The sequence below is a fragment of the Hyaena hyaena genome, unplaced genomic scaffold (genome assembly GCF_003009895.1).
Source record: "Hyaena hyaena isolate Hyena2069 unplaced genomic scaffold, ASM300989v1 scaffold_4, whole genome shotgun sequence".
NCBI lineage: Eukaryota > Metazoa > Chordata > Mammalia > Carnivora > Hyaenidae > Hyaena > Hyaena hyaena.
The window spans coordinates 2342382-2361999 of record NW_024080636.1 but is presented as its reverse complement, the minus strand read 5'-3'; the positions used below and the strand labels follow the sequence as shown (position 1 = coordinate 2361999).

At 43.6% G+C, this 19618-nt stretch overlaps 1 protein-coding gene across 1 annotated transcript in view; it reads right to left on the bottom strand.

Moving 5' to 3' along the window:
• Positions 1-19618, bottom strand: part of MEI1 (meiotic double-stranded break formation protein 1) — a 77680-nt gene that overhangs the window by 56002 nt on the left and 2060 nt on the right. Inside the window, exons 2-11 of the mRNA XM_039237528.1 lie at positions 18916-19039; positions 18122-18172; positions 16203-16276; positions 13833-13938; positions 13111-13314; positions 10962-11092; positions 5942-6056; positions 5038-5154; positions 3680-3779; positions 3438-3572 (exon numbers count right to left, since the gene is read on the bottom strand). Of these exons, the coding sequence (XP_039093459.1) occupies positions 3438-3572; positions 3680-3779; positions 5038-5154; positions 5942-6056; positions 10962-11092; positions 13111-13314; positions 13833-13938; positions 16203-16276; positions 18122-18172; positions 18916-19039 (1157 nt within the window). The remainder of the gene's footprint in view (positions 1-3437; positions 3573-3679; positions 3780-5037; positions 5155-5941; positions 6057-10961; positions 11093-13110; positions 13315-13832; positions 13939-16202; positions 16277-18121; positions 18173-18915; positions 19040-19618) is intronic.

Here is a 19618-nt window from a genome sequence, read left to right as displayed (position 1 = left end):
TCTGCCCCTCCCCTGCTCACATGCTCTCTTTCTCTCAAAATAAATAAATAAACATTTTTAAATTTTTTAAAAATGCAGATAATTAGAAAGAATCCTTCCAAATTAAATATGAAAGCAGAAATAAAACACTCAAAAGAAGGGTTGAAAGATAAAGTCAATTGGGGCACCTGGGCAGCTCATTTGGTTGAGTGTCCAACTTCAGCTCTGGTCATGGTCTCATGGCTTGTGAGTTCAAGCCCCACGTCAGGCTCTGCGCTGATAGCTAGAGCCTAGAGTCTGCTTCGGATTCTGTATCTGCATCTCTCTCTCCTCCTTCCCCACTCACACTCTGTCTCTGTCTCTCTCTCTCTCTTTTTTTTTAGTGTTTTTTATTTATTTTTAGGATAGAGAGAGAGACAGCGTGAGCAGGGGAGGGTCAGAGAGAGAGGGAGTCACAGACTGAAACAAGCTCCAGGCTCCGAGCTGGCAGTCAGCACAGAGCCCGACACGGGGCTCGAACCCACAAACCGCGAGATCATGACCTAAGCGAAAGTCGGACGCTCAACCGACTAAGCCACCCAGGTGCCCCTGTCTCTCTCTCTCTTAAAAATGAAAACATTTGGGGTGACTGGGTGGCTCAGTCAGTTGAGCATCCAACTTCAGCTCAGGTCATGATCTTGCGGTTCATGAGTTTGAGCCCCACACTGGGCTCTGTGCTGACAGCTCAGAGCCTGGAGCCTGCTTCAGATTCTGTGTCTCCCTTTCTCTCTATTCCTCCCCTGCTCATGCTCTGTCTCTCCCTCTCTCTCTCTCAAAAATAAATAAATGTTAAAAAAAACTACTCATAAAAATAAATACATACAGGGGAGCCTGGGTGGCTCAGTCAGCTGAGCATCTGACTTCGGCTCAGGTCATGATCTCATGGGTTGTGGGTTCGGGCTCCACGTTGGGCTCTGTGCTGATAGCTAGCTCAGAGCCTGGAGACTATTTCAGATTCTGTATCTCCCTCTCTCTCTGACTCTCCCCTGCTCACACTGTCTGTCTGTCTCTCTCTCTCTCTCTCAGAAATAAATAAAATATTAAAAAATAAATATATACATACATACTTTAAAAGTTTAAAAGAAAGATAAAGTCAAGAAAATTTCCCAGAAATGCATAATGACAGGGGCGCCTGGGTGGCTTAGTCAGTTAAGCGTCCGACTTTCACTTAGGTCATGATCTCTCGGTTCGTGGGTTCGAGCCCCGCTTCGGGCTCTGTGTTGACTGCCAGCTCAGAGCCTGGAGCCTATTTCAGAGTCTGTGTCTCCCTCTCTCTCTGACCCTCCCCTGCTCACGCTGTCTCTCTCTCTCTCTCTCCTAGAAATAAAAATATTTAAAAAAAAAAGAAATGCATAATGACAAAAAAAAAGAAAAGAAAAACTGTCAGAAAACAAAGAAAATTAAAAGACCCATCCTTGTCCAACGTTTGAATGGCAGTTCCAGAAAGAGAGAACAGAGTAAATAGAGTACTGGAAAGAAAAACTTCAAGAAAATTTCCCTTGCACCAAAAATCATAAAATACCTAGGAATAAATCTAACCAAAGAGGTAAAAAAAAAATCTATACACTGAAAACTATAGAACCTTACGAAAAAAGTCGAAGACACCAAAAAATGGAAAAACATTCCATGTTCATGGATTGGAAGAAAAAATATTGTTAAATGTCAATATTACCTAAAGCAATCTACATATTCAATACAATCTCTATCAAAATGACACTAGCATTCTTCATAGGGCTAGAACAAACAATCCTAAAATTGTTTGGAACCAGAAAAGACCCCAAATAGTCAAAGCAATCCTGAAAAAGAAAACCAAAGCTGGGGGCACCACAATGCCGGACTTCAAGTTGTATTACAAAGTTGTAATCATTATGACAGTGTGGTGCTAACACAAAAACAGGCACATAGATCAATGGAACAGAATAGAGAACCCAGAAATGGACCCACAAACATATGGCCAACTAATCTTTGACAAAGCAGGAAAGAATACCCAATGGAAAAAAGACAGTCTCTTCAGCAAATGGTGTTGGGAAACTGGACAGCGATATGCAGAAGAATGAATCTGGACCACTTTCTTACACCATACACAAAAATAAACTCAAGATGGATGAAAGACTTACACAAAAGACAGGAAGCCATCAAAATCCTAGAGGAGAGAACAGGCAACAACCTCTTTGAGCTCCGCCACAGCAACTTCTTACTAGACATGTCTCCAAGAGGCAAGTGAAACAAAAGCAAAAGTGAACTATTGGGACCTCATCAAGATAAAAAGCTTCTACACAGCAAAGGAAACAGTCAGCAAAACTAAATTGCAACTGACAGAATAGAAGAAGATATTTGTAAATGACATATAAGATAAAGAATTTATCAAACTCAACACCCAAAAAACAATCTAGTGAAGAAATGGGCAAAAGACATGAATGGACATTTTTCCAAAGAAGACATCCAGAAGGCTAACAGACACATAAAAAAATGCTTAATATCACTCATCATCAGGGAACTACAAATCAAAACTACAATGAGATACCACCTCACACCTGTCAGGAAGGCTAAAACTAACAACTCAGGCAATAACAGATGTTGACAAGGATGTAGAGAAAGGGGAACCCTTTTGCACTGCTGGTAGGAATGCAAACTGGGGCAGCCATGCTGGAAAACATTTGGAGGCTCCTCAAAAAGTTAAAAATAGAACTATACTACAACCCAGCAATTGCACTACTAGGTATTTATTCAAAGGACACAAAAATGCTGATTTGAAGGGGCACATGCACCCCAATGTGTATAGCAGCACTATCGACAATAGCGAAAGTATAGAAAGAGCCCAAATGTCCATCAATTAATGAATGGATAAAGAAGATGTGGTATATATATTTAATGGAATATTACTCAGTGATGAAAAAAATGAAATCTTGCCATTTGCAACAACATGGATGGAACTAGAGTGTATTATGCTAAGTGAAATAAGTCAGTCAGAGAAAGATAAATCTCTTATGATTTCACTCATTTGTGGGATTTAAGATACAAAACAGATGAATATATAGGAAGGGAAGCAAAAATAATATAAAAGTAGAAAGGGAGACAAACCATAAGAGGCTCCTAAATAGAGAACAAACTGAGGGTTGCTGGTGGGGTATTAGGTGGGGGTAAGCACTAAAGGGGTGAAGGGCATTAAGGGAGACATTGGTTGGGGTGAGTACTAGGTGTTATATGTAAGTGACGAACTACTAAATTCTATTCCTGAAAAAATATATTTTTTTTTTAGGAAGGAAGGAGGGAAGGAGGGAGGGGAAAAGGGAGAGAAGGAGGGAGAGAGGAAAGAAGGAAGGATCCCTGACCCACGAACAAGTACCCCCTGGAAGTGGCCCTGGCTGGACCTGTGGGACATACAGAGGTAGAAAGTTCAGCCCGCCTGGGTCTCTCACCTCAGAAAGGCAGAAATGGCCTTCACTGCCTCAGCAGCCACCTCCAGCACAGGGCTATTCACTGCCTCTTGGAGGGCACGGCCAGCATCTCTACACATGGTTGAGCTTGTGAACAGTTTGATCTCCTCTGGCTGCCTGAGAAATGGCAAATGAGCAATGAGTTAAATGAATGCCTATCACTGACTCCACCTTTCCTCCTCCAGTCTGGCCCCTACAGGCCAATGTCACATCACTTTGCTCACCGAGTAAGGATCTCAGCAAAAAGCAGCAGGCCCTCCTTATGTAGCTCTGTGTTGTTCAACCGCAGGCTTCCCTGTAGACTCCTCACCACTGACTCAATCCCTATTTCAAAATGACATGGCAGAGGCCAGGGATCAATACTTGGCAGTTCCTTCACTGCCTGCCCAGGAGAAGTGAGAGGTTCTGGATAGCACATTTTTGCTGGTGGCCCCTCATGGAGGAGCCCTGACAAGGCTGAACTGATGAGATGGGACTGTGAGATCTCTGAGGGCAGGCCCTTATCTGATTCATCTGTGTCTCCCTGAAACCCAGCACAAGCCATAGCACAGGCCCTGGCACTCGAGCTATTTAGTAAACGTCTACTGACCGAGTTGTGCCTTTTCTACTAAACACACTCCTATTCTTTCTCAAAGAGTCAGGTCAGACCCCCATTCCTCCAGGAAGCCTTCCCTGAGCCACTCAGGCAGAGCTGTGGGCCTCCACTGACCTCCCACACCCCCTGGACTTCCCTCTAGCAAAGCCCTAATCAGCTTGTTTCTATCTCTCTCCCCTTCCAGAGAACAGGGAGCACATAATACACATCCCTAAATCTCTAGGCCCTGGCCTGGTGCCGGGCATAGAACAGGAACAAGAATATAAAATGAATGACTGAATGTGTCCTGCCTAAAACTCCAGACAGGATATAAAAAGTCCCATACAAGGGACACCTGGGTAGCTCAGTCAGTTAAGCATGTAACTTCCACTCAGGTCATAATTTCACGGTTGATGGGTTTGAGCCCTGGGTCGGGCTCTGTGCTGACAGCTCAGAGCCTGGAGCCTCTGGAACCTGCTTCAGATTCTGTATCTCCCTCTCTCTCTCTCTCTCTCTCTCTCTCTCTCTGACCTTCCCTCACTGTGCTCTGTCTCTCTGTCTCTCAAAAATTAATAAACATTAAAAAAAAGTCACTGATAAAGAAGGTATCACCAGGAAGGAAAAGGAAGGGACAATTTCAAGAAATCTTGAAAGGCTGAATCAGCAAAACTTAAGAGACTAATTAGATAGACAGATATCTGGGGGACAGAAAAGGACTAAATCCAAGGCTGAGTAAAGTTGTTCTTAAGGTACAACTGGAATTCATTCAGCGGCTAATAGGAGTGCCTTTTTCTTGCCAAACATACATACTTCTGCTGGTCTGTGAGGGGAACTGTCTAGATATCATTGCTTCCATGTGGAAGCTCGTAATGAGTTTGGGCTAATGGAAATGACCAGACCCAGCAACCCTTCCAAGGTGTGGGCTAGCCTCCCATCATTCCTGCTGCTCTCCGACTTCACAGTCCTGACCACCCCACCCAGAGCTCACCGAGGACTCCCACCACTAACCGTACACTGTGTGGCACTTGGAAAAGAAGAGGGGCTCTTCCGCCAGAAGTATCAAGCCGTTGTAGCTGAACCAGACAAGCGCTTCGTTGGAAGAGGAAAGGTGCTCAAAGAGGAACTCTGGCCGGGAGAGGGGAGAAAACAATGGATGACAGTTGGCGTGATCACCATCCATTAACTAAAGCTAGGGCCATGGATTCGTTCAGCATCTCACACCTTTACTTCATCTGTTTACACACCCTCTCCGTGAAACGTGATCGTGAATTCACAGATAAGCCTGGAAAATAACTTCATGGTCCAACCTCATCTTTTTAAAAGATGAGGAAACTGAGAGCCAGAGAGAAGTATTATTAGTGGTAGAGGTGGGACTGGAGCTCAGGATGGGTAATAACATGATGCAGTGAAAAGCTTTTAGAAACCAGATTTCACATCCCTTCTCTGCCAATGACTAGCCTTGTAAATTTACACCAGTCATTTCCTTTCTCTGATCCTCAATTTCCTTATCTATAAAACAGCGAAGATGAGAACCTAAACGTGGCAGCATTTACGGCACACCTTGGGGCATATTTCCTGGTCATAACAAGCCCTCAAGAAACAGTTCCCTTTGCCTTCCTGGTCCACAGGTCTTTCCACCACCTCACAGAAGGTGCTTACTCCTAGGTGGCCAAATAAATGACAAAGATAAGTAGCAAATTGCTCAAAGCCATCTAAGAGATCCGTAGCAAGAGAATTCACTTTATGAGGCCTGCTTCCTAGAGTCTGTCCTGTACAGCTGAGCCTGCCACCAGGCCACCCCTCCAATATGCGTTATCAAAGAACCCCAACAGCACAGCTACCGCTGTGTGACTCAAGGGTCTCCAGTCAGAACTCAGGCCCTCAGAGGAGAAGATTAGATGGAGCTCCCTACCTGGGATGTCGGCATGGATGAAGGCCGGGGCATGCTTCGCTGGGGAGTGGACCAGCATCGCAGTGATACAGTGGGCACTGGCCACCTGCAGAGTCTCGTCTCTAGAAAGGAGAAGCTGGAGAAACAGGCAGCAAGAAGTGCTGCGGTTACACCACTGACAGGTAGAGAGTGGCAGGCTGACTGCCTCAGGGCAAGAGCCCAATTCGTCTCTGAATGCCTCCCGCACTATATGGCATCAGGCACAACAAGGATGGTACTCAGGGAGAGCAGTTCTAGATTATGGAAAGCAGTCTGTCTGAAGAACAGCAGGTGAGAAACAGAACAAATCTTAGATCAGGCTACTCCACTACTCCAAACATTTCAATGAATTTCCAAACTCCTACTGGACACCATAGCTATTAGAAGTTCTAAAACACACTCAGAAATCAAGGAAAGGGTTAACTGCAACTACATAGCTTAAGTTTTATTTATTAAGTGGTCTCTATACCCCACAGGGGTCAAACTCAAGACCCCGAGATCAAGATCGCATGCTCCTCTGACTGAGCCAGTCAGATGCTCCCAGATCTTAAGTGTAGGAGACACTGGCCTTGTAGGGGAAAATGATGAGTAGAACATATATCATGAGAGATAAAGGAGAGTGTGCCTGGTTTTAGAGCCTCAAAGGAAAAGGATCAAGTCACATTCAAATCTGGTAGAGATGCATCCTAGGACGGCAAGCTGAAACCTACCTCAGTCATGTCAGACTTGAATATAGACACATCATCAGCCTTTCTATTAGTATGTAAAGGGGTTTCTAGATAGCATTAATCTTTATCTTGTTCTCTTTGATACAGGAAATGACATGTATTTTAAGATGCTACTGATGTAAGGTAAACCATTATTTTATATACCACTAAGAGCTATAATTAAGCTATAACACAGCACTGATGGTAAAATGTCTCCCAATTTCAGAGCTGTTAAAAGTGAAAAAAAACTTATCTCAGGAAAACGATATTTAGAGTGTGTGGGGGGCTCAATTGGTTGGGCGTCCAACTTCAGCTCAGGTCATGATCTCAAGGATCATGAGTTCAAGCCCCACATCAGACTCTGTGCTGACAGCTCAGAGCTTAAAGTGCACGTTCCTTATTGTGTTGAGAAAGAAAACACTCCAAACCTATTTTTCCATCATAAACAAAATTAATTATGAAAACCTATCTTTAAAAATACCCTAATTGGTGCGCCTGAGTGGTTCAGTCAGTTAAGCGTCTGACTTCGGCTCAGGTCCTGATCTCGCGGTTCGTGGGTTCGAGCCCCACATCAGGCTCTGTGCTGACAGCTAGCTCAGAGCCTGGAGCCTGTTACAGATTCTGTGTCTCCCTCTCTCTCTGACCCTCCCCTGCTCACACTGTGCCTCTCTCTCTCAGAAATAAATAAAACATTAAAAAAATTAAAAATATCCTAATTATTTACCATAACCTATCAGGACTAGCATGATTTTTCCTGCTTAATCTCTAGACTCATCTTAGGCTATCACTTCTTGGCCTTTTGGCTAAAGTCAAGTGTAGACTCATCTTGGGCCACATCACATTCCACCCACCATTGGCCTCCATTTGCTCCTAGAACACATCAAGCATCCCTCTTCCTCTGGCCTTTATTTGCTGTTACCCCCACCTGAAATACTCCCTGCCCAGTCTTCATATCACTAGCTCACTAACTTACTTATTTTCAGTCTTGTTGAGGTATAATTGGTCACTGGCTGAATTTAATTCTTCAAGTGTCAACCCTTCAGAGAGGCCCTGCCTGACCACTCAACCTGTAGCTAGCCTTCCTCACTACTATCTCATCTCCTCTGTTTCCTTTATAGCAAAACAAGAATTACTTTGCTTGTTTATTACCTGCCTTCCCCATGAGACTGTGCAAAGGTATGTGTCCATTTATATGCCATGATATTCCCAGTGCCCAGTGCCTAACACAATAACTAACACATCATAATAGTGCTCAGTATATATTTGACTAAATGAATGAATTGCAACAAGAGAGACACAAACATTGACAATATGTTCCTGGGGACCTGAATTATGGGAGGATAAGTTGATTACCACCCAAAAGCAGGAAGGAATAACATTAGAGTCTGACAAATATGCCAGAACACAGATAAAAGGATGTATGTTGATCTTATCTTTATTTAAAATTTTGGTATTTTGTTCATTATTAATTTTTTGCATTAACTTTGATTTTTTTAAAAAATATTGCAAGGGTGCCTGGGTGGCTCAGTCAATTGAGTATCTGACTTCAGCTCAGGTCATGATCTCATGGTTTGTGAGTTTGAGCCCCATATCAGGCTCATTGCTCTCAGCACAGAGCCCACTTCAGATCCTCTCTCCCTCTCTCTCTGCCCCTTCTCTGCTCATGCTCTCTCTCTCAAAAAAATAAACATAAACTACACACACACATACAGGTGCCTGGGTGGCTCAGTTAAGCATCCAACTTTGGCTCAGGTCATGATCCCACCATTCATGAGTTCAAGCCCCGCTTTGGACTCTGTGCTGACAGCAAGGAGCCTGGAGCCTGCTTTAGAGTCTGTGTCTCCTTCTCTGTCTGCCCTTCCCCCACTCATGGTGTCTTTCTCCCTATCGAAAATGAATAAACATTAAAAATTTTTAATATTATATGTATATTTTAATATATAAATATATATAAAACTGAGCTTGGGTGGCTCAGTTGGTTGAGCATCCAACTCTTGATTTCAGCTCAGGTTGTTATCCCAGGGTCGTGGGATCAAGCCCCACAACGGGCTCTGCACTGAGCACAGAGCCTGCTTAAGATTTCCTCTCTCTCTCTTTCTCTGCCCCTCTCCCCTGCTCACACACTCACACTCTCTCTCTCAAAAAAAAAAAAAATATATATATATATATATTGCATTAAAATACTATCTTGATTGCTGAGATTTTTAGCGCCCCCTTAAATTTTACACCTAAGGCAAGTACCTCACTCATCTCACCCTAGCCCCAACCTTGCTGGTTGCTGTAGGAAAATAACATGCTGATAATTCAAAGTTGCCAAGAGAAGAACAGTCTCCACATAAGAATGGAGGCCAGGGCCCCTAAGCCAACATTCCTGTCTCTCCCCCTAGGGAAGTGCTGTTTAATCTCTGTCCCTGCCACCATTATGCTGCCTTGGTGCACTGTGAGGACACAGATCTTGTGCCCTGCTGAGTCTGGAATCAAATGTTTTAACCAGATGTTACCACGGACTTCAGGATGGCAGCAACAAAACGAACACAGAAAAAGAACCCAATCTGAGAGTTTCTGATTCAGAGACACAGGACTTGCTCTTCAGGTTTCCCAGGTCCTGCATGGACCTTTCTAGAGGCACCCTAGGGAATCAAGGAGCAGTTTACCCTGGCTTTTTAATACCTGCCCTTTCTATCCCTAACTGTCCATTTTGCACTTTTTTTTATGTTTTTTTTTTTAACATTTATTTATTATTGAGAGACAGAGAGAAACAGAGCATGCTCACGGGAGGAGCAGAGAGCAGGGAAGACACCAAATCCGAAGCAGGCTCCAGGCTCTGAGCTGTCAGCACAGAGCCCAAGCGGGGCTTGAACTCACAAACAGTGAGAACATGACCCGAGCTGAAGTCGGACGCTCAACCGACTGAGCCACCCAGGCGCCCCCCCTCATTTTGCACTTCTGATCAGGACTCCTCCTCCTTCCTATGGAAGGAGTCCCACAGTCTGGTCAGTCATGATATCCACATTATCAGATGAGGGTAAGTAGCTCTGCCAAACCCTGTGCTGAGCACTGCAGAGATACAGCCAGACTTAGGTCCTGTCTTAAAGAAGCTCCCAGTAGATCAACCACAATATGGTGAAGCCATGACACAGGGCACATTCTACCTAAAGGAGCCAAGAAGACAAAGGAACCCTATAGGCCTTGAAGGATCAATAGACAAAGGAGAGAGAAAAGGCTTTAAAGCCAAAAGAGAAGAGCATCTGCAGAAGCATAAACACAGAATGTCCTAGCATATGCAGGGCCAAGGAGAAATTACATCTGGCTGGAGCACTGGGTTGTGGGGTGTGGGGTGGAAGAGACAGGTTAATAAGGCTAAAGGGATAAGGAGGATCCAGAAAAAGAGAGCTCTAGGTACCAAGCTAAGAAGCTTGAGTTTTATCACTAAAACAACTGAGATAGCTTAGTTTCTGTTGCTGCATATAGTCTCCATTATCAGCCAGCCTAGATGTTAAGGGGAAGATGTGCATATAAGGATTCAAAACTGATATAAAACCTACAGTTGACCCTTGAACAACATGGGTTTGAACTGCACGAGTCCACTTACACACGAATTTTTTTGATAAATACAGTATAGTACTGCAAATATTTCTCCTCCTTAGGAATTTTTTTTCCAAAGGAGATAGTTTATTGAATCTATCGCAAGGGAGATCAAAGGAGAGGCTATCTGCCATCTCCTTATGCATTTTTTTATGTTTATTTATTATTGAGCAGAGGAGGGCCAGAGAGAGAGGGAGACACAGAATCTGAAGCAGGCTCCAGGCTCAGCTGTCAGCACAGAGCCCGACGCGGGGCTCAAACCCACAAACCGTGAGATCATGACCTGAGCCAAAGCTGTACACTCAACCGACTGAGCCACCCAGGCGCCCCTCCTTATGAATTTAATAACATTTTCTTTTCTCTAGCTTACTTTATTGTAGGAATACAAAATATAACACATATAGCATACAACATATGTGTTAATTGACTGGTTATGTTATTGGTAAGAGTTCTGGTCAACAGTAGACTATTAATAGTTAAATTTGAGGAGAATCAAAAGTTGTATGTGGATTTTCAACTGCAGGGGGGCTGAGGGTCCCTAGCCCCCACGTTGTTCAAGGGTCAACTGTACTTTGAGGACTCTAACAGCATGTTGTTTGGGCCAGTATGAAAATTCCTTGGAAATCTTAGACAGGAGTGAAACAAGGGCCAGGAGCCATTCTGGTTCCCTTGTTATTGAACCAAGAGACCAGGAATCACAAGACAAGCACCTTTTTGAGCACCAAAGGCAGTGAGGTCTTTCCTGGTGGCCCCTCAACACCCTCAGTACCTTCCACCAGCGAAGACTCGTTCATGATCACGGACACAAAGAGATCGTACTTCAGCAGCTGCCTCAACAAACCTAGAAAACAAGAGGACTGGAAGGTGAGATAAGAGAAGTACAGGCACCAGAGTAGGCCTAAGGGAGCCCCTCAGACATCCTCTAGAAATCTCTTTGCGCCACCATAGACATTCATAAGCATTTTCTTATTTTTAACACTATTATAAATGGGGTTGTTTTAATTTATTTTTCAGATAATTCATTGTTAGTGTATAGAAAAACAACTGATTTTATATCCTGCAACTTTACTAAATTTATTTGTTAGTTTTAACAGTTTTTTTGGTGAAGTTTTTAGGGTTTTCTGTATATAAGATGGCAGCATTTGCAGAGACTATTTTACTTCTTCCTTCCTAATTTTAATGCCTTTTACTTCTTTTTCTTGCCTCATTGTTCTGGCGAGGACCTCTAACACTATATTAAATAGACTCCCATGCTCTTCTATGCAACCTCTGTGACCACACTCACCACACTAGGCTTTAATTGTCCACATCTTTCTTCCACACTAGCCTATGAGCTCCCTCAGAATAGAGCTTGGGTTTGATCATCTTTATGACCCCAGAGCCTGGCACAGGGCCTGGACCAAGATGAACACTCACTATGTATGACCGGACTGGTCATAACAGAGCTCTTGGTCCAAACTATGAAAAGAAATTGCTGTCACTCACAGACAATGCTTTTCACTGTAGCTCCTGCTTTGGAACAGGCCCTCACCCAGTCACCAATCATAGTACCTCTGTTTGAAATGTGGAAGCTCCTGGGGCACCTGGATGGCTCAGTCAGCTAGGCATCTAACTCTTGATCTCAGCTCAGGTCTTGATCTCAGGTCGTGAGTTCAAGCCCCACATTGGGCTCCATGCTGGGTGTGGAGCCTACTTTAAAAAACTGTGAGAGACACCTGGGTGGTTCAGTTGGTTAAGGATCCAACTCTTGGTTTCAGCTCAAGTCATGATGTCACAGTTTATGGGTTTGAGCCCCACATCAGGCTCTGTGCTGACAGTGCAGAGCCTACTTGGGATTCTCTCTCTCCTTCTCTCTCTCTCTGCCCCTCCCCTGACTGTTCTCACTCTCTCTCAAAATAAATAAAATAAAACTTTAAAAAAAAAAGTGAAAGTTTCTACTCAGAAGCAGTTCAAGGGTCTTATGTACCTAAGTAAGGAAGCAGCAGGAAAAGAGGTTGAAAGAGTACACAGGGGCTCCTAAGGAGCCTCAAATAACAAGTAGAAAAGCCTGATTATGATCTGGAGGGCAGAGGGAGCCATAGATGATTTTTCAAATAGGAAACAGAGAACGCAAGCTATGCGGTGTGAAGATTAACTTGGCAGCAAAAACAGGATACACCAGGGCAGGCAGTAAAAACCAGAAGCAAAAAAAAAAAAAATTGCTGTCCCACTTTCTTTCTTCTTCTCCTTGCAAAGGCAGGGTTCTTTTTTTATTTTTTAAAAGAGAGAGTGAACACAACCAGGGGAGGGGCAGAGAGAAACCGAGAGACAGAGAGTCCCAAGCAGGCTCCATGCTGTCAGTGAAGAGCCTGACGGAGAGCTTGAACCCATGAACCAGGAGATCATGACCTTAGCCGAAATCAAGAGTCAAATGCTTAACCTGCTGAGGCACCCAGGTGCCCCCAAAGGCAAGGTCACACCACCAACTCTAGGCATCTATCATAGTCTGTGCATCTTTTCTAAGATTTATTTTTTTTTTCAGAGAGAAAGAGAGAACAGATGCGTGCACACGAGCAGGGGGAGAGGGGCAGAGAGAGACAGAGAGAAAATCTTGAGTGGTCTCCACACTCAGCACGGAGCCCAAAACAGAGCTCAATCCCACGACCCTGAGATTATGACCTAAGCCGAAATCAAGAGTGGGACCCTCAACTGACTGAGCCACCCAGGCGCCCCCCCAGCCTGTCCGTCTTATCTCCCAAACCCATGGCTTCTATCCTTTGTAAAACGGCAAACTTCCCCACCACTAGAGAGCCAACATCTCAGGTCCTCAAGCAAAACATCAAAAGCATTCTCTCTTTTCTCTCCAGTCCTACATCTTACCCAAACAGTTGATCTGTAGCTCCTTTGTCTGGGCACTATCCAGGGTGGAAAGGAAGAGAGGACACAGCTTCTCTCGGAAATGGCCCGAAAGCATCTCAGCAGCCACTGGTGAGGAGTACAACTTCCCATAGAGGTAACAGACAGAAGCCCGCACCTCCTCACTCGGGTGTACTAAACCTCTCAGCAGATGTTCCATCAGGTCACCTGTCCAGAAAACAAGCAAGGGGCCAGGGAAACCTCACAATGTCAACTGCTAGATGCAACTCCAAACTATATTGTGCCCCGTGGGGTAGTAGTGGTAATCCCTTAGAATCTCCCATAACAAACCATTTCTGGACCCTTAACCAAAAGAGAAAACCAAGGCTTAGAGAAGTGATTTACCCTGGGGTAAATCCTCTATATTTATTTGTGTTTTACTGATAGAATAAAAGTACTCTGTATTCCAGAATGAATTCCTCCTTCCACCCAAAGGAAGGTCCACAAGTAGATAATTAATTTGTGTTAACATAATGAATAGAAATAACTCAAGACCAGAGTCAAGAAATCATTTTTTTAATTTGGCCAACACAGAGTACATTTTGCAGATGGGAAAACAAAAGCCTAGAAAAGGAAAGTAATGACTTCCCAGTAGTGTATAGTGAATGGACCACCGAGATGGTGATATAAAGTGTGATGAAAGCTGGTAAAAGGGTAGTGGCAGCTCTTCCCCAGAAGTCACTCACTGTGCTCCATTACAAGCTTGTCTGCCAGGGGAGGGATGGCATCCACCAACTTGCCGAGAAGGGTCAGGGTAGCCAGGCTGCCTCGCATGGAGGGCATGTTACACAGCTATAGAAAATGAACACACTCTGGTCTATGAATCAGGATCAGGAGAGACTTCCCACCAAAATGTATCTTGTCCTAGTTACACAAAGCCTGTATTGCATGTGTCTCTCACCACAACCAGTAATCAGCTTCTTTAAGTAAGTGTCTATCTCCCCTATTGGACTGGGAAGCCCCTGAGGAAAGGGACTGAGTCAGATTCCTCTCAGAGTATTCGGGACCTAGCTCAGTACATGACTGTTAAAACTGAATTAACATTAGCATATTTTGTTTTCTATAGAGCCAGAAACTGGGAGAGTGAAAGTTGAGAACATCATAAAGACAGAATTCTGACTTAGTGGGAAAAAAAATTATGTGTTACTATTATTATCATTATCATGGTCATTACTGAACCATCTATTTGCAGGGTCCTATGCTTGATGGCTTACAGGAAGAGTCAATAGTATATATTCTACCATTTCTACTGACTAGCCATAGCACTTTAAGTAAGACTCTTAGGGCGCCTGCGTGGCTCAGTCAGTTAAGCGTCCAACTTCAGCTCAGGTCATGATCACATGGTTCGTGGGTTCGAGCCCCGCATCGGGCTCTGTGTTCACAGCTAGCTCAGAGCCTGGAGTCTGCTTCAGATTCTGTATCTCCTCACTCTCTCTGACCCTCCTCTGCTCATGCTGTCTCTCTCTCTCTCTCAGAAATAAGTAAAACATTAAAAAAAAGTAAGACTCTTAATTCCTCTGGTGGTAAATAATAATAGTATCAATTTCATGGAGTTATTAGGAGAACTCAATGAAATACTGCACATAAACCACCTAACATAGTGCCCAGCATATAGAAAGTGCTCAAAGGAGTTAAGTTGCATCATCTTAATAAGTACTGACATATATGATTATAAATTCAATCTGATATATTTATCATATGCCAAGTAATTATAATGATATGACAATTTAGTATAATTCATAATTAAATGTTGCTCTTGGTGTTAAGAAGAGCATTTGTCGGGGCGCCTGGGTGGCTTAGTCAGTTGAGCGTCCGACTTTCACTTAGGTCATGATCTCGCAGTTCGTGGGTTCGAGCCCCACGTCAGGCTCTGTACTGACAGCCAGCTCAGAGCCTGGAGCCTGTTTCAGTCTGTGATTCCCTCTCTCTCTGACCCTTCCCTGCTCGCTCGCTCTCTCTCCCTCTCCTAGAAATAAATAAAACATTTAAAAAAAAAAAAAAAAGAAGAGCATTTTTCCTTTTTTTTTTTTTTTAATGTTTACTTATTTATTTAGAGAGACAGACAGACAGAGACAGAGAGCACTAGCAGGGGAGGGGCAGAGACAGAGGGAGACAGATTCCCAAGCAGGCTCCACTCTGGCAGCACAGAGCCTGATGTGGGGCTCAACCTGAGATCATGACCTGAACTGAAATCGAGAGTCATTTGATTAAGTTAAACAAAAGGAACTTGATTAACTGGCTGAAACACCCAGGTGCTTATTTATTGCAAAAAAATAAAATAAAATAAAAAGTGATTCTGATAGTATTCCTGAATCTTTTTTTTTTTATGTTTTATTTATTTCTGAGAGTGAGTGAAAGACAGTATGAACAGGGGAGGGTCAGAGAGAGAGGGAGATACAGAATATGAAACAGGCTCCAGGCTCTGAGCTAGCTGTCAGCACAGACCCTGATGCAGGGCTCAAACCCACGAACCGGGAGATCATGACCTGAGCAGAAGTCAGATGCTTAACTGACTGAGCCACCCAAGCGTCCCCTTATTCCTAAATCTTAAAACGCAATGCAAAAGCTGCTTGTTGAATTGGTATCTGTGACTACCTTGAAGAAGGCAGGTCAAATATATTTATCTGCTCAGTGCTTGCCCTGGATGCTGACAAAAACAAATGACTTCAGTATAAAATATTGCATACAATTCAAACCAAATAAAAATACTAAGCCAAGACATAGTAAACATATTTCCTTGCTAAGTTAGTCAAGGAAATCTGTATTGTAGTTAGGGGGATACAGAGAACATCCATGGGGTGATTATGTCAGAAAGATGAGAACTTCACACAGAGGGAGGGGAAAGAGGAAGGAGGGCAGCTACAAGCAGTACTGAGGCAGGATCAGAAGACCCAGGCAGGTCCAAGCTCTGGCTCTGCCACTGTCTCAGTGACCTCAGACATGTCCCTTTCCCTCTCTGTATTTCAATCTCCCCATTTATCCAAAAGGGGGTGGGCCCAGCTCTGATACCTGAGGATTCTGAGGGGATACTCAAGCACCCACAGCTATTTACTGACCTCTCTGTGGCACTCATCCAGCAGGCAATGAACGATCTGCTCTAACTTCAGCTGAGTTGTAAGCTGGATAAGGACTGAGCAGACACAGTAGTATTACTAACCACTCAAGGCAACCTCTGATCCACACTCTGCTTTTCATAGCCCTTCTACTCAAAGTCATTTGCTTGCATTACCAGTATAGTCTTTTCTATCTCCCCAATTAAACTATGTGTACATATCCAAATCAAAGGATTTATGCCTTCTTCACTGTTTTATATCAGTGGTTCACAGTTAGGCTGCACATTAGAACCACCCAGAAAGTTTTAAAAAAATATACAAATGCCCAACTCCCACTCTAGATCAATTCAATCATAATTTCTAGAGAAAGAACCTAAGCATCTGGATATTTTTTAAGTTACTCATGTAAGTCTATTGTGAAGCTAAGGTTGAAAACTATTATTTTATGGTATCAAGTATCACTACTATTTTCCCTGCCTCATACTTTGCTCCTTCATATACTAGAAAACAGAATTATGGGTGAGTTCCTGTGCCAATAATTCCTTAATCGCCTATACTATGTCTCAACCCCCTAACCCACCCTTCTGTACAATCATTTCTGATGCTTCTGCTGGTATGTTTGAGGAGCAGTGAAGAAGAGGCTGGCCCTGCAAGTCTGGGAAAAGCTACAAACTAGATTCAGCTGCTGCTGCAGGAAGCCTCTGGCACTTCCAAGGTAAAGAAGCATTCTGGACAACATTCACAGAAACAGAAAGAAGGCAGGCAACAAAGAGGAAATAGCGAGGAAGGAGCAAGTCCTTCTTCCCTCTCTGGCTTTGCAGTCGCTATCTAGTGCCTACCATCTCAGTAAAGTTCTTGGGGTCTGATGAAGGCTTGCAATCTATGCTGGCACCAACCAGCAGTGGATGGCTTTAGGATTTAGGTTTAGGCCCACTCAAGAGTGGCCGAAAGGAGAAGGGAAATCTCCCCATTCCTGCCAGTGGTCAGAACTTCAGATGGTACATTTGTTTTTCCACATTATCTAGACTGAGACATGGTCAGAGGTATACACAGATCATATTAACTTATGACCTGTTACAGCTGCTGAGTGTGTGGCTGGATGGTCGTGGACCCAGGAGAAGCCAAAGCAGCATCCTCTCCTTAGAGGAAACTTAGGTTTTAATCATTCCAACCTCATCTTGTTTCCTCGGCCCTCAGGGTGGGAGCTGCTTTCTGAAATTGCTACCTCTGTGAAAACTTAGTGTTTTCTTTTGCCTTCAGTTGACTAGTCAATAATTCTTTATATTAAAGTTGTCTTCCTGTTCAAATAACTTATGTGGTTTCTGTTTCCTGACTAGACCCTCACTGATACAATTCCTACTCTTTTACAAGAGTCGTCCTATCCCTGTCTTCTTTCTACTTGAGCCTTTTAAAGTTTATTTATTTTAGTAATCTCTACACCCAACACAGGTATCACCACCCCAAGATCAAGAGTCACATGCTCTTCTGGGCCAGCCTGGTTCCCCGCTCCTTCAGCGCTTTATAAGTAAACAGACACACTTCTACAGCCTCAAGCAACACCTGTGTGCAGACAACTTCCAACCACCAATGTGAAAGTAATGAAAACAGAGTCAGTACTGCCTTTGTAATAGTACTCATCAGCTCTCGTTATTTACCAGCCAATCCCTCGTTCATACTGTAAACTCTTAGAGGGCAGGAACCATGTCTTATCCATCTATGCATCCCTCATGTCTGATACAATACTTGGCACAGAGGAGGTGCCTGAATAAGAAGCACAGAATTAATGATTGACAACTAATTGAGTTTTCTTGATCTGTCTCTAAAATGAAACATGTATTTCATCAAGGTCTCAAATAACCAGAGCTGCAATTCAGGCTAATATACCCAGCTTCAAATGGTAGGTACACATAGTTTCACCTTACCTTCAATACAGAGGTCTATTACACGTCCATCTTCCACGTTGCGTAACAGCCCTTGAAGCAGAGGGAGGAGACAGGGGGGTGGTTAGTAGTTAAAAGAGAAACCCACAAAGGCACACTGCAAATTCTAGACTAATAGTAGCTTTAAGCAATGTCCCAGAGAAGTGCTATCCCCAACCCAAGTGTGGCACGGCATGAAAACTGAGTGCTTTGGAGTCTGTAACAGACCTCGGGTAAAATTCTAGTTCTGCCAGTTGTTTGCTAGGACTTCCCTTAGCCTCGGGATCATTCTCTCTCCCTTAAAGGACTGTCTTGACAGTTAAAAGCCTGAAAAGCCACTAGCAGAGAAAAAGTATCCAATATGAGTTAGCTCCCCTCCTCCCTGAAAGGGATCTTTCCAAAGGACGTCATAATTGTATTAAAAGAAGGGACCTTTTAATTCATCTCGGGCACAGGAGGGGGAAAGTATTTCAATCAGGGTCACACCCAGGTCAACAGACTCTAGTCTGGATCTGATGCTGTTCAAAGACCAGAGTGGGATCACACATTTCCCATATTCATATCCACACTTTTGCTAACTTCTTAGCTGTAGTGAAGCCAGTTACCATACAACGAATCATGTGTCTTAGAAAGGGGCCCGTTTCTTCATCATTACAACAAAACAATTTGCTAATAAGTTAAGCTGTTACATGGTAAAAAGTCTAAATTATCTTTCCAAGACCATTTCTCTAAGACCCCAAAGCAAATATACACGCTATACATGCAAAATTCATACCCAATTCCCCTTTTAATCTCACCGAAAAGCATGCTTATGAAGTGGATACAGATTCTCTGATCCTGAGCCACCAGCTGCATGACAAGGGAGGCATGCCTCAAGAGGGCATCTCGGAAACAGGAGAGCACATGCTTCTTGCGCACCAGCTTGGGGCAGATGAAAAAAGTATTCAACAGCAACCAAGTCTCAGCCATTCTGAACCCAAACAATTACAATTTCTAAATAAAATTGCAAGATGATACTGGAGGGTTGATCTAAACTATGGTAGGGTCATAATCCCTGAAAGTAGTATCATTTATACACAGGAATCTATGTGTTCATACAGAGGATTATGCATTCAAGTTCCTACTACCCTATTATTTACAGAGCACTTTAGTGCAAATCACTCATTTGCCTAACAAGTTAGTGAAGCAAGCAAAAATTGTCACCATTTTACAGATGAGAAAATTGAGGCCCAAAGACATTCCCAAGGACTCAAATCTGTCTCCAAACAGGTCTTGTGTACGGTCAGTGCCCTTTCTACTACAACAGTTCAGGAGAGTAGTTCTGGAGACCTTTCATGAGCCTTAAAGAGGCTGGTAGAGAAATGCATCGTTCCATTCAACATGGACATAAATCTTCACACTCAATTCACCTCCCTGTACAGGGAACTGGGTAGTAGTTGTGCAAAGTGCTCAAGACAGTAGCAAAAGTTAGGTTAAAAAGGGGAGCGTGTGCTGAGGACA